Genomic DNA, 16,261 nt, shown 5'->3' on the forward strand with positions numbered 1-16,261 from the left:
AAGCAATGGGGAAAGGATTCCCTATTTAATAAATGGTGCTGGGAAAACTGGCTAGTCATATGTAGAAAGCTGAAACTGGATCCCTTCCTTACACTTTATACAAAAATTAATCCAAGATGGATTAAAGACTTAAACGTTAGACCTAAAACCATAAAAACCCTAGAAGAAAACCTAGGCATTACCATTCAGGACATAGGCATGGGCAAGGACTTCATGTCTAAAACACCAAAAGCAATGGCAACAAAAGTCAAAATTGACAAATGGGATCTAATTGAACTAAGGAGCTTCTGCACAGCAAAAGAAACTACCATCAGAGTGAACAGGCAACCTACAAAATGGGAGAAAATTTTCACAACCTACTCATCTGACAAAGGGCTAATATCCAGAATCTACAAAGAACTCCAACAAATTTACAAGAAAAAAACAAACAACCCCATCAAAAAGTGGGCGAAGGATATGAACAGACACTTCTCAAAAGAAGACATTTATCCAGCCAAAAAACACATGAAAAAATGCTCACCATCACTGGCCATCAGAGAAATGCAAATCAAAACCACAATGAGATACCATCTCACACCAGTTAGAATGGCAATCATTAAAAAGTCAGGAAACAACAGGTGCTGGAGAGGATGTGGAGAAATAGGAACACTTTTACACTGTTGGTGGGACCGTAAACTAGTTCAACCATTGTGGAAGACAGTGTGGCGATTCCTCAGGGATCTAGAACTAGAAATACCATTTGACCCAGCCATCCCATTACTGGGTATATACCCAAAGGATTATAAATCATGCTGCTATAAAGACACATGCACACGTACGTTTATTGCAGCACTATTCACAATAGCAAAGACTTGGAATCAACCCAAATGTCCAACAATGATAGACTGGATTAAGAAAATGTGGCACATATACACCATGGAATACTATGCAGCCAGAAAAAAATGATGAGTTCATGTCCTTTGTAGGGACATGGATGAAATTGGAAACCATCATTCTCAGCAAACTATCACAAGAACAAAAAACCAAACACCGCATGTTCTCACTCACAGGTGGGAACTGAACAATGAGAACACATGGACACAGGAAGGGGAACATCACACTCTGGGGACTGTTGTGGGGTGGGGGGAGGGGGGACGGATAGCATTAGGAGATATACCTAATGCTAAATGACGAGTTAATGGGTGCAGCACAGCAGCATGGCACATGTATACATATGTAACTAACCTGCACATTGTGCACATGTACCCTAAAACTTAAAGTATAATAAAAAAAAAATCTATGGAGCATTTGCCACATGAGACATTCTGGTTGGATAGTAGCAAGCATTTAATTTGACTAGAGAGACATAGGTCCTGCCTTCATGGAACTTAATGTCTAACGAAGAACATAGGAAAATGAACAGAACACAAAAAAGTATAGGATGCAATCTATGTATATACTGCAGGGGTTGGAGTATAGAACCTATATTTGAAGAGTTAGGGAATGCTTCTTGAAGGAAATGAAGCTTCACGTTGGTGGAAACAACGTGCAGAAGACTTAAGACGGAGAAGCAGCTGGGCGCGGTGGCTCACGCCTGTAATCCCAGCACTTTGGGAGGCCGAGGCGGGTGGATCACGAGGTCAGGAGATCGAGACCATCCTGGCTAACACGGTGAAACCCGTCTCTACTAAAAATACAAAAATTAGCCGGGCGTGGTGGCGGGAGCCTGCAGTCCCAGCTACTCGGGAGGCTGAGGCAGGAGAATGGCCTGAACCTGGGAGGCGGAGCTTACAGTGAGCTGAGATCGCACCACTGCACTCCAGCCTGGGCGACTCAGTCTCAAAAAAAAAAAAAGACGGAGAAGCATGGCAAGCACAATGATTAGGGCACGTGAGCAACACAGTATTCAGAGCTGAACCTGCAGTGGGGGCAGATCAATGAATGGTAAAGCACGTTAAGGAATATACACTTTATCCTGAGAACATTAGAAAAGCAAATAATGAAACTGATGTTTTAGCAAATTCCTCCAGAACTTCTTGAAATTCAAAGATATCTACAAAAGTCCTAGCCAACATTGTATCTGGTGGTAAAATATTAAATTATTTCCCCTTGAAGTTAGGATCAAGAAGAGTATGCCCATTATTGCCAATTCTGCTCACTATATTGGAGGTCACAGGCAATGTAGGACAAGTAAAAGAAATAAAATGTATAAATACTGAAAGAGAGACATAAAACTTGAAAGATATATATATTGAAAAAAAGACATAAATATTGAAAGACATAAAACTGTTTTTATGTGCACCTGACACACTTTGTACATTTATGTCATGTAAAAATATATTACATATATCAAAAATATATATGCACACAAATATATATATTTTGATATGACTGTGTGTGTATATGTATATATGTATATATATGACTGTGTATATATGTGTGTATATGTATATATATGACTGTGTATATATGTGTATATATGTATATATAGTATATATGTGTGTATATGTGTATATACACATATATACAGTCATATCAAAAAATATATATTTTTTGTTTATATATTTGATATATAATAAATATTTTTTAATGTGACTGTGTATATATACGTATATATACACGTATATATACACACAGTAATATCAAAAAATATATATATACACAGTCACATAAAAAATCATATATATTATATATAATATATAGGAATAAAAGTATAATAATGTAATTTTATTGTTGAATTGTATGAGGCAAGTGCTTGAATGTACAGTTGACTTTTTTATATTAACCTTGTGTCCAGCAACTTTGCTAAATTCACTCATTTTTAATAGTTTGTAGGTAGATTATTTTGAAATTTTTATGTACAAAATGTTTCAGCTGCACATAAAAACAGTTTTATGTCTTTCTTTCAATATTTATACATTTTATTTCTTTTACTTGTCCTACATTGCCTGTGACCTCCAATATAGTGAGCAGAATTGGCAATAATGGACATATTTTTCTTGATCCTAACTTCAGGGGGAAATAATATTTTACCACCAGATACAATGTTGGCTAGGAGTTTTGTAGATACACACACACACACACACCGTCACATCAAAATCATGAAACACCTATGTATAAATGTACCAAAATATGTGCAAAGCCTTTAGTCTTGAAACTACAAACCATTGCTGAGAGAAAGTAAAGACCTAAATAATTGAGAGATACATGTGGGATATTTACTGTTTCCCTGAATTGACTCAGATTAAGATGTTAATTCTTAAGTTATTCAACAATTCAAATAAAATCAAAATTAAATATTCAGATTTTTTGTTTGTTTAGGGAGTGGGTGTGTACATGTGAAATTTTCACAAGTTTATTTTAAAATTTGTAAGAATATGTTGATGATCTTTAATAGCAAACTCAAAACAAGGAAAGAAAGGTGGAGACTTATACCACCAGTTTTTAAGACTTAGTATAAACTACAATAATTAACACATATGGGCCGGGCGTGGTGGCTCATACCTATAATCCTAGCATTTTGGGTGGCATAAAATAGAATAAATAGACCAGAAATAGGCCCACAAATCTATGTTTATTGGAATTGTGATAAGATGCCACTGCAATTCAGTGGAGAAAGGATAATCTTTCCAATAAATTATGCTGGAATTATTAGTTTTCATATGGGGGAAATGAAAAGAATTTTGACTTTGAACTCATACCATACACAAAAATTAACTCAAGGTAGATAAAAAAAATTTGCATCGCAAAATATCAAAGGTGTAAATAATAAAGCTTCTAGAAGAAGACATAGAAGAATATTTTCAAGGCCTCAAGGTAGGACAGAAGAGTAAACGCACTAATCATAAAAAAAAAATGGTTTTCAGCAAAATTAATTACTTAATCCCTAAAACCGTCATTAAGAGAATGACCAGGAAGAAATATTTCCAATATACGTATCTGATGAAGACCTGTATTTCAAATACATGGGAAAACAAAAAGGAATTAGTATGTATGTCCACTAAAGGCAAACCAAGATAACTGAGTGCACCTGCCCAACAATGGACATGTACAGGAATAATGAGCTTTATTAACAAAAATCCAAAGCTGAAAATACTCCATCAATACGAGAATACATAAATAAATTGTGGTCATTTATGTGATGGAATACTACACAGCAACAAAAAAGAACCTAAGTGTATTTTACTGACATTATTTTGAGGCAAAAATATACACAAAAGTCTATCTACTGTATGATTTCATTTAGCTGGATTTTAAGAATAGATAAAAGGAATCAATGATGATAAAAGTCAGAAAAGTTATTATCTCTGCTAGCGAGAGGCTTGTTGACTAGAAGAGAGTCAATGGAAGCCTTCTATGGTCTTGGAAATGTTCCATATCTTGATCGGAGTGGTCATGACATGAATAAATTCATCAAGCTGCATTAGTTTACTTACTTCATGGCATGCGTATTATACTTCAGTTTACGTAATCGGGAAAATAAGAGTGGTCTAGAGAAACAGTATTCTAGCAACAACAAGAAAATGTAATTTGGGGAGAAGACCAGAAACAGGATGGAATTAGTAGGCTGTTACAATTTCACACTACAGATGACTAGCTCTGAGAGTTGATGAAGACAACTCGATGGATTAAAAAGATTATTGAATAGATACAGAGATAAAGAAAGATGAGGAGTCAAAGATGACTCCACAGATTCTAATTTAGAAAGCAACTTCTATTATATTGATTATTTGAGTCTTTATCAGAAGTTTTAAAAGATCAACAATACTGAATATATAGAGTAAGCATCTTTTATTCCTGCTTCTCTTCTTTTATTCGTGTTCCATTTTCTTCCCTAAGAGACAGGTTGTTTCTTTCTTTAAGTGCTCTTTCATCTACTTTTTGGAATTGATAGTGAAAATATTATTCCAATCACTACAATAAATTTAGATTCAGAAGTAACAAATCCCTTGCCACTGTCATGGCTTTGGTTCTATTTTTAATTTGAAAAATTCTTGTAACACTTTCTTGATTGCACACACATATACTATACATGTATATATATTTATATGTATATGAAATAAGATATGAAAGAAAAAATACATATAAATACAGAGAATAAAACATATTTATATGTGTTTTTTTCTTTTTCTTTCATCTTCTTCTCAAATTATCACTACTGTCCATCTTACAGTTTGGAGATTTTGTTCAGCACTGTGTCCTTACAATAGGTTTGGCACTAATTGAGCATGTTTAGGGGAGTTGACAGAATGAAATCACATTGAAGAAAACTTGTTCATTATCATAAGTTGTGAGCTGTTAGGTTTAGGCTTACGACCTAAAGATTTATCTTATGTAGTAAATTATAGAGGAAAGAGAAGAGATGGCAATTTACACTAAGATATTACAAAATATTTTTTGTTTTCCAAAACATAGATACAGTCCTATGTGCAGCCATTTAGTATAAACTTCTCCTTAGATAATTGCTATGCTTTTATGAATCTTATTGAATGCTACAAATTTATAATACATTTAGGTTAAAATAAGAATAATTTTGAACTTATTGTATCAACACCCTCTTAGGTTTTACACTAAAATAGCCATAAAAAGGTATAAAGTTGGAAATAAATATATCTACTGGCACCCTCTCTGGATCCTAAGTCAAACTTGGACATTTTGAAATAAAATGTTTTACACTTTACCATCTGTAACTTCCAAATATGCCTTTGTGATGATGCTTCCAGCAACATTTAAAGTCTGGCAGATGTAATAACCAACATCAGATCGCTGGACATTAGTAATTGTGAGGTCGCCAGTCTGGGAGACTGAAAATCGGCTGGATGACTGTGGTGGTTGATATGAGAAAAGTAGATTCTAGAACCCAGAAATTGGGATGGAGGAAAATAAAAATAGGTTAATTGCTAGGTTCCAATATTTTGGCACTTATGCATTTACATGTAAAAACATACATATAAAAGTATTCATACACATATGCATATGTATCCATCTATATACACACACAAAAATGAGCTAAATATTCTCCCATCGCATGCCCACATATATATATGTCCATGCATGTAAATATCTACATATGTACACATATACACATACAAGGTTTAATAATCTAACCTCAAATAGGGTCATTTGAAAATTTAAGTAACTCTCAAGATTGATACATATTTTTCTATCTGTTTTTAAGCAATATTAGATATATAAGAATATTAAGTATCCGGCCGGGCGCAGTGGCTTACGCCTGTCATCCCAGTGCTTTGGGAGGCCGAGGAGGGCGGATCACGAGGTCAGGAGATCGAGACCATCCTGGCTAACACGGTGAAACCCCGTCTCTACTAAAAATACAAAAAATTAGATGGGCGTGGTGGCGGGCGCCTGTAGTCCCAGCTACTCGGGAGGCTGAGGCAGGAGAATGGCATGAACCCGGGAGGCGGAGCTTGCAGTGAGTCAAGTTCATGCCACTGCACTCCAGCCTGGGTGACAGAGCGAGACTTTGTCTCAAAAAAAAAAAAAAAAAAAATTAACTATCATTACGGTAAAAAATGTTGACATATTTAGCAAAACAAAGACAAAAGTCTTGCTTCACCTGTATGTGACTACTAGGATTATTAATGTTAAGACCTTTAATATATTAAAGAATTAAAATGTAAACAAATTTTGACAAATTAAATTCAAGGATACCATTTTGGCACCACAATAAGCATCTCTGTTAGCTATCCATCGTAAAAGTTCCATAACCTATGCCAAACTTTTAACACATATCTTGTTTCTCTTGTTAATTGGTGAGAATATCTGTTATGTATTTTCTAAAATTCATATGTTGAATTTAATTAAAAGATCACGCTTCTTAGAGTTAGTGTATATGTCACACAAAAAAATAGATCATGTTATTGAATTTCATGAAATAAAAAATAGTAACTTTTTCCCTACCACAACAAAATTGATTCTTTTACAAAGTTTTGGTGCCTTTTAATATGCATTCTTTTATAAACGTTTAACTACTATTCCATGGATATATGTCTAATGACAACATTTTAGGGAAAAATGAGTTGTGTTATTGAATGAAACCAAAATTATTTGGAAATTTGATCTAATGTTTAAATAACTTAAATGAATCATCAAAATATCACTCTTTTAAGAAGAGGTTCCAGTGGATTTACTATTACTGCTACAAATATTTCCTTCGAAAATGCACTTAAAATTCTTCCTGTTCTATTGAAATATTTCATTCTTTCTTGTCTTTAATTTGCTGTCAGCAAATTTAGTTCTTTGAGGCCAAATGGAATGTGTTAGAACCTACCAAGACACTAGAATTCAAATAAGGGCCTATATACCATAATCAAATCAATATTTGGCTACTAAAGTGAAAGAAAAGGTGAACTTGATAGCATTCCCTACCAAATATTAAACGCAGTCAGTAAATGACCTGTTTTTTATAAGAGCACATTAGAAGCAAGACCATGAAACAAACACCCACGATTGATTTAAGCAAAATTTAAAAAGGTCAGGAATAAGTGTTAAAAATGGATGAAAATTGTTTATTTACACATATCAGAAACAAAGGAAACGTTCTGTTTTATATACTTATTTTCTGAGACAGGTTCTCACTCTTTCACCCAGGCTGGAGTGCAGTGACGCAATCAGAGGTCTCTGCAGTCTCTACCTCGTGGGCTCAAGTGATCCTCCTGCCCCAGCCTCCAGAGTAGCTGGGACTAGAAACATTCACCACCATGCCCCACTAATTGTTTATTTTTAATGTTTTCTAGAGATGAGGTCTCACTATGTTGCCCAGGCTAGTCTCAAACTTCCGAGGTCAAGTGATCCTCCTGCCTGAGTCTCCCAAAGTGCTGAGATTACAAGCCTGAGTCACTGTGCCCAGCTGCGTTTTTGTTTTATTGAAGAAGGCAAATCATTAAGAGATGAGACAAAAAGGTATTTTAAACGCTTCTAAGATTTCCTATTTATTAAACTGAAGTCCAATAATGAACTTAGAGTTCAAAAGAGTATAAATCTCTATATTTCAGTTTCCATATATATAAAAAATTGAAGTTCATAAAATAGAATTGGATTTTATAGCAAATGTTGACTGCATATGATAGTTTTCAACACATTTGAATATAACAAACTATATTTAACACAACATCTCTGTTAAAGAGAATTTCATATAGCTTAATGATTCAGAAGGCAATTTAGACTCCTGAAGCTTTCAAAGAAATCACTGAATAATTATCATCTATTTTAAATGTACATAAATCTCTTTAATATATAATTCCAGATACCTGAATAATACAAATAATAATTAAATAATGTTGAGAAAATAGTGTTTTTCTTTTTAATGTGGCTGAGCTAGAAATAAAGGTTAATTTTATATACTACCTTGTGTACCACAACTAGGTGGAGAAAAATGCTTTCAGAATTCAAGCGGTGAAGACAATTTTGTCTTCTTTCTCATTGCTAAAATGTTCTGGGCACTCAGAGATTTGCCAGTTCTCTTAATGTGACAGCTGCATGACTAAGTAATATGTTGGTTTTTCTTCTCATACATCTTGGCAACCATCTTTGCTGATTTAAAAAAAAAATTAGAAAAAGGTGGTACCTGACTCCCTTCTCTCCTCCAAAAAATAGCTGGTTGAGGATTTCCGGTTGCTTCACACTGAAAAGTTACAGTCCGTCCCAAAGCAACAACCTGGTCACGGGGTTTCACAACAAAATGTGGAGGTTCTGAAGGAGGTGAAACAAATTACACCGAATTAAAAGCACGTAGTTATTGTCCTAATTGAGACAATCTCTTATATTCTAAGTGCTGCTGTTATTTTATACAACATGTTATGTAAAACAGTCATGATATACCAATTCTTGTCCTTAATTTGAAACTAAAATGTTAAGTTCATAGTTAGAAAATGAAATAGAGTTGTTATATGAAGTTTTTTATTACCTGACCTTCTAAGATTAACCCACATATTGAAAGGAACTCTAAAGCTACAATTGGACCCTATACATTGTAAATATACCTGAATTTTTTATGAACAAATATTATCTTTTCTCCTTTAGATCTGCTTAAAGGTGAATGAGCTTTAATCATACACACAAGGATCTCCTGATGCAGGCAGGTCTTAAAATTACTTTAACTCAAAATCTCCTGAAATGCTACCATGCAAATTATAACCATTTAAAATCTTCAGTCCAATTATTTGAATAGAAATGAATTTAAAGCAATAGTGGAATCAAATGGCTCTTTCATTTACATAGGCAAGGGCATGTTCAAACAGAATATATATGGAAATGAGGGAAAATTTGAAACATCTGCTCATCCTGACATTATAAATACTGCCAGCTTTGTCCAAACTGTTTGATTTATACCGATTTAAATGGCTACTTCATCCAGCAGTAAATAGTGTCAGAAAATTGTGTCAATTACATTGAATACAATGGTAGCTGAAAACATTAGGTGTGCTGATGGAGTCACTTCTGGGAAAAAAAAAAGGTATTTGTTTTTGGGCTGAGCTTTGTGCTCGGAAAAATGTGCACAGAATGTAAGTCTTTTTACCTACTGTTTACACTTTTCCAATTCATTTCGGATCAGCTCTGAAACACCTAATTATTCTCCTCTCTTGTCTCAGTTTAAATTGAAGCGAATGAATGCTTCAAGCGACATTTAATAGTTTCTACAGGACAGGGTTTGTCTGCTCCACTTTTTAAGACTTTTCCATTATTTCTAATCTTCTCTTTAAAAGTATGTTGAGTTACTTAAATCAATCACTTAGGGAAACTCCTTAATGTGAATATGAATCAAATTAGATTCAGATTATGTTCACAAATGTCATCAGTCTGCTCACAAGAGTATAATTTCTTTGTTAATGAAGGTCAGTATTTGAAAAGATACTTTTCTTTGACTTAATATTTCTTGGTCAGTTGCATCTAATATACATATATATGTAAAATATATTTTAATATATATGAAATATATAAAGTTATAGATTTTATAAATTTATAAATTTTAATAAAATAGCTGAAATGTCCCTAAATCTGGGTATTTGAATTTATAGGCCATAAAGAAATATTAAAAGCTACTTAATATGCATATTAAAAACATGTATATATTTCAAATATAAAGCCCCTTTAAAAAAAAAAGTACGTGTAAAACGACTTGATGATTGCATGGGGACAAAATTGAAGAAAGTAATTAGAACTCCTAGCTTCTAGATTAGTGTTCCTTTTTCTATACTCTTTTTTTTTTAAATTGAGGTTTAGTAGAAATTATAACATTGGACTAGAAAATTATAGGAGACCTGAAAAATCAGGTCAAAGGCTTTCAAATGTCCTCTAACTTATAGGGAAGAAAATAGGAAGTTAGGAAATATAGTTTAAGTTCAATTTGGTAACACTGAAGTTCTAGCTTATAATTTTTTTAAAACTGTGATTGTAATTGAATGGCTTACTCATGAATGTAGCAAACACTATCATTACCCAGGTATAATAATAGGCGAGGGCATCACTGCTTGGGGATTTTCCTCCAGTAGAAATCCATACAGGAGCATTCTATTCCTTAATTAAGGGCTGGAATAATTGATGTCAAAATCAGACCAAGAAATTGAAAGAATTGACTGGATAATAAACTAAATTCAGACTGGAGTTTGGTTTGCTTCAGTGAAAGAAATCCAAGTGATTAATTAGATGAGTGGGAGAATATGACTTTCCAATATGCAGGGAATTTGAGTAGGAAAATATAAATGTTCAAACCACTTACTTAAGTAAAAAACTTCGGGTGGTCTCTTTCCTAAATCTCAGAAGCATGTTTAAGAATGTGTGCCAGAATCTATGTTTCTTTTATAAAATGCCAGTTCTCCTCAAACCTCAAAGACTTATTTGAGAACAAGGAATACAAACCCTTATGCTAACTACATTCATCCTGAAGCAATCCTTCCACACAGGATATTTGCCTGGAAACAAATTTACTGTATTTTGTAGGCATATTCTGAAGCCAACATCAACAGTGACATCAGCCACAAGACATGTCTTAGAAACATAACTTTTAAAAACCCTCTTCTATATGTGTGTTAAATATCAATTGTAGTAGATATATCTCTAAGAAAAAATATGTAATGGTCTAAATATGCTTCTATCTATCAATCTGTCATCGTTATCTATCAATTTAGATTGAGAACGCCATTCATTAAATGTGTCCACTTGATGTTTATGATATTTATGATGAAATTTTGGAATTTTTTTGAAAGCTACAATTTTTAATTTAAACTTGCTGTAATCAAAAATACATAATCAGGTTACCAAGATCATTTATGTTCAGGGGTAAAAATTTGGAAAATTAGACAAAGGGAAGAAAAGAAAAGCTACCCATAATTCTGCCATAGAAATTGGGTCATACTATTCAAAAAATTCATTTTAAGGACTGTTTAATAAACAAGCAAATTACCTTTAATTACTGAACCAATCTCAATTGTTTTAAATTTATATTATTTCAACTTTTCACTGTTAAAAATAATGGTAATGTCAACATCCTTCTGACAAGCATAATCAAAATTATTTGCTAGCTGTAGAGTTACAGGGTCTGAAAATATGCAAAGATCCAGAGTGTATTAATAAGTATAGCTAAACCATGCTCAGGAATGTTTTTGATCAACTGATACTTTCATTAACAGCATACAAATGGCTTTTTCTCCCAAACCTCACAAACATTGAAAATTAACATCTTTGCCAAACTAACAACAGATTATCCTCTTAATTAACAATTTTCAATTTGAAACGTTAAACATTTTTCTTCACACTATCTTGTCATTGAAATCTAATTTGTTGTGGATATTGTGCTCATGAACTCAGATTTTCTTTCTGATTTCTAAGAACTGTTGATAGGCTACAATTTTAGCCATTTCTCCTATATGTTGCAAATATATTTTTCCATTTTATTACTAGTCTTTCTAGTCTATTTAGGCATTTTTGTTGTTGTATCAATAAAATTATATAATATAGATTATATAATACATAATAAAGTATATAAGTATTCAACTCAGTTATCATCCTGTGCTTTTATATCTTTATTATTTTACATTTATATTTCATTCTCTCTATGTATTTTTGTAAGGTATCATATAGGAACCTATTTTTTTCAAATAGCCAGATATTACATTATTATTGAACAAACCAACCTATCTGTATTAATATGAAAAGTCACTTTTATAATATTATTGTAACTTTTTTTTTTTTTTCTCTCTTTCTGAGGCAGGGTCTTGTCTCACTCTGTTGCCCAGGCTGGAGTGCAGTGGCATAATCATGGCTCACTGCAACCTCTGCCTCCCAGGTTCAAGTGATTCTCTTGCCTCAGCCTCCCCAGTAGCTGGGATTACAGGCGTGCGCCATCACACCTGGCTGACTTTTGTATTTTTTGGTAGAGATGGGGGTTTGCCATGTTGCCCAGGCTGCTCTTGAACTCTTGGCCTCAAATTATTCACCCACCTCGGCCTCCCAGTGTGCTGGGATTACAGGTGTGAGCCGCCATGCCAGACCTATTGTAACTTTTTAACTTAAAAATAGTGAGAGAGATTCTTTTAGGGTCAAAGTTATTCTCTGGCATACCCGTTTGCATATTCATGTACAATTATCTAAAAATTGCTTTCTAGTGACCTTATGAAATGATTGGACCTTCCTCCAAGGTAAGCACTTAGAAACTTGATGGCTTATTTATTTATATGGGGACAAATGTTTATCAAAGTACGCTTTGATAAACTTTGGACATATCCTGGGATATGTTCACAAAATAAAATGAATCTGACACACAGAAATGAAAATGAGTGCAAACAGTCCTAAGGGCAAGGCTATTATTCACCAACAGGACTTTTAATGACTGTTATAGAACAATAGTTATAAAAACTCAGAGAGATATACATGAATTCACAAATATATTTTGAACCAAAAGAACCAAAATCATTCTCTGCATGTATTTTTGTTTAATCTTACGATATATATATATTCGAACAGTACTTAACCAAGATGCAATCCTATCACTTATTTCAGGAGAGAAGAAATAAAAGGATGCAGATCACACATCATTTAATTTCATAAGATATAAAGTTAGCAACCCCGTTACCTTTACTCTTTTCACAGTTACCCATATTTCCTGCAGACTTTATTCTGTGCAGTCTGTCTTTGTGGCCAATGACAAGTGAAACATGGAGGCTGATTTGTTGAAGGACATGGAAGGGTATGGATGGAAAGGGGAAGAGAAGTTCCAGTCACAGTGACACGGTGATGAGAAGATGGCCAATAAAATGTCAACTTACCAGACTCAACTAAAACAAAACAAAAAAAGAAAACATGGAATAAATAAAAATAAGGAAACATAAAATGAAACAGAAAAGTAATAAGATTTGACTTAACAATGATTCTTCTTTTAAGATAAAGAACATGTTAATACTTGAATATATGGCTCACACTGTACATGGATGAATATTTGTTAGCATTTTAGGTATAATCATGATTAATTTAAGAAAAATAGAAATGAAGTTTAAATTCTCTACTATGATTAAATGGCAGAGCTACAATGAATGAAAGCTATAAAATTATAAAACATTTCAAAATAACTTTACATTTTGCTACCAGATGACAGGTTAGAGAACTAATACGTAATGGATTTAAAAACATTATAAATCTTAGCTGCTAAAACTACACAGAAATCAAAAATTGATTATTTTAGAAAAAAGAACATTAAATCCCACAACTCCATCATCAGTTCAATTTTTGAAAGGTGTATACTGCCAATAATATTCTATGAAACTGAAATCCATGCTTCTCATACGCAAATAGGCATGAGTCACCCTGGGAGCTGGTTAAAATACAGATTACGATTCTACAGGTTAGCGGTGTGACTGGAGATTTTGCATTTCTAAAAAGCATCCAAGTTTTGCTGGCCTATGACCATAAATGGAATAGAAAGCCTATAAAAAGGTGTTGCATTTAAATTCTTGCATATTTTTAATTGAGATGGTGCATAGAAAAAAGTGAATAAATTACAAGAACTAAGAAAACTTTATAATCTTATCTATAAATCATAATTACATTTTCTGTTTTCAATGTTGAAACATTAGGCATCTTAATAGAGAAAGCTCAAATAATATTTATTTAAAATACTGGAAATGGTTGTTTCGTTTCTCTCTATTTTATAAGCAAATATAATTACTGCCAAATGCAGAACTTTTTCATAATAGCCCCAGTAGAAACCTACAATATATTTTACTCAAATAAATAACTTCCATAGCTTTCAGCAAATCAAAATTAATTAGACCTGATACACATTCCTATAGTTTAAATAAATGCTAAAGAATGTTGTTGTTAAGTGGTACAGTTATAAAGCAAAGATAAAATTTCTCTTGCATACTTTTGTCCCATACGCAAAATTTAAAGGCAATTTAGAAACGTTTTTAATTCACACGTTCCCTTCAACAGGAATGAAATAATGTCTTTATTTTTCATTACAGAGAAAATGAAACTAAGCATAATTTTTCACTCACTCAAGTTAGAAAAGTTAAAAAGAAACTTTCTCATTTACATAGGCTTAATGTTTATTATAGCATCACCAGTTATGCTACCCAGACTCAAAAACACAGAATGGATAGAACGTGGTTACATTTCTTGACACCTTACAGATGATGCCTTTTAAATGACAGTAAGAAGTATTTAGGCACTACAAAAGAGAGGACCTGACAAGCTGCAACAACAGAATTTTGCTTTGAGATAACAAAAAGTTATAGGATTACCGTTTGGATTAATCTGTGAAAATAAATTTGATCCCATTAGACTGAAGCAGTTAAAATAAACCCTTATTTAAAGTCAGAAAAGTAGAGAAATGATTCCTAAATATTTTCACATATTTTCAGTAATTTAAAATTCCTAAAACATTTCAAAAATATATATTAAAAACAAAAAAAACTGGAAAGCACCTAATTTAAAATTTTTAATGCACCCTTTTCTTGCTTATAGTTTTTACTAGCCGTCAACCCATAGGAGTAGAATTCTTTTATTAATTAAAATCCAATGGGTTTAAGAACTTTAGGCTGGGGTGGGGGGAGGGGGGAGGACTAGCATTAGGAGATACACCTAATGTAAATGACGAGTTAATGGGTGCAGCACACCAACATGGCACATGTATACATATGTAACAAACCTGCACGTTGTACACAAGTACCCTATAACTTAAAGTATAATAATAAAGAAAAAGAACTTTAGGCTAATGTATTTGCATATCACATCAATGACAGATGATAATTGAAAAATATTTTAGGCTGGGTGACGTGGCTCACTCCTGTAATCCCAGCACTTTGGGAGGCCGAGGCAGGCGGATCATGAAGTCAGGAGATCGAGACCATCCTGGCTAATACAGTGAAACCCCGTCTCTACTAATATTACAAAAAGTTACCCAGGCGCGGTGGCACGCACCTGTAGTCCCAGCTACTTGGGAGGCTGAGGCAGGGGAATCGTTTGAATCCTGGAGGCGGAGGTTGCAGTGAGCCAAAATTGCACCACTGCACTCCAGCCTGGCCAACAGAGCAAGACTCTTGTCTCAAAAAAAAAAAAAAAAAAAAGAAAACAGAAAAATATTTTATAGCCTATTAAGGATCTTAAAAGTTATCTAAGAACATCAGCTAACATGGAAGCTTCTAAAACATGAGAGGTTTTGGAGAGGAGTCTATCTTGAATGGTCATTTAAGCTTTTAACAACTCCGATTATCAAGAAACCAATCCTGTTATCTAAAGGAAAGCCTGTCTGTTCAGAATTTCACCCCCCTTTCATTTGTTCTACTTTCAGTAAACAAATAGAAGTCATTAATATGGACTATATAAAATCCTTTCACTCACTTGAAAAAAATTACCATCCCTAACTTTCTCTGCTAAAGAATAAATTATAGGAATTTATTTAAGTTTTCCTCATATTTCTCCTTTCTCTACAGTTCTCCAAAGGTCAGGTAAAAGGATTTCCTTTCCATACAGAGAATATGGTCCTTTCTATGAAACAGGCAGATTTTAATTATTGTCTTGTTGGGCATGGCAGAAAGAACCAGAAAAAAAAAAAAGCAGAGTAACTTGGAACCTGTTCATTCATTATCTTCTAACATTTGACATCTATGGGAGGCTGCACTCCTACCCTTCTCATAGCCCTTCTCAACTTCATTCCTTTCTGCTTTTAAGGTTGGAAGCACCTGTATCCCAAGTCCCTTTTCTTGCTAAGAGAGGGGAAAAGCCTGTCTGTTTCTGTCTCTAATAAAACTATAAAATGTTGGCACTG

General features: G+C 33.5%; 1 protein-coding gene across 15 annotated transcripts in view; it reads right to left on the reverse strand.

The window, feature by feature from the left end:
- ROBO1 (roundabout guidance receptor 1) overlaps window positions 1-16,261 on the reverse strand; it is a 1,167,403-nt gene that overhangs the window by 82,733 nt on the left and 1,068,409 nt on the right. For 11 of the 15 annotated variants that reach the window (XM_016941496.4, XM_063806043.1, XM_063806045.1 and 8 more), the window contains 3 exons: window positions 13,263-13,271; window positions 8,567-8,691; window positions 5,661-5,832 (listed from right to left, as the gene is read on the reverse strand). In XM_016941496.4, coding sequence (XP_016796985.2) covers window positions 5,661-5,832; window positions 8,567-8,691; window positions 13,263-13,271 — 306 coding nt within the window. The remainder of the gene's footprint in view (window positions 1-5,660; window positions 5,833-8,566; window positions 8,692-13,262; window positions 13,272-16,261) is intronic. The other 4 variants (XM_016941499.4, XM_024355567.3, XM_063806046.1 and 1 more) reach the window with 1 other exon arrangement.

Source organism: Pan troglodytes, chromosome 2 (genome assembly GCF_028858775.2).
Source record: "Pan troglodytes isolate AG18354 chromosome 2, NHGRI_mPanTro3-v2.0_pri, whole genome shotgun sequence".
NCBI classification, from domain to species: Eukaryota; Metazoa; Chordata; class Mammalia; order Primates; family Hominidae; genus Pan; species Pan troglodytes.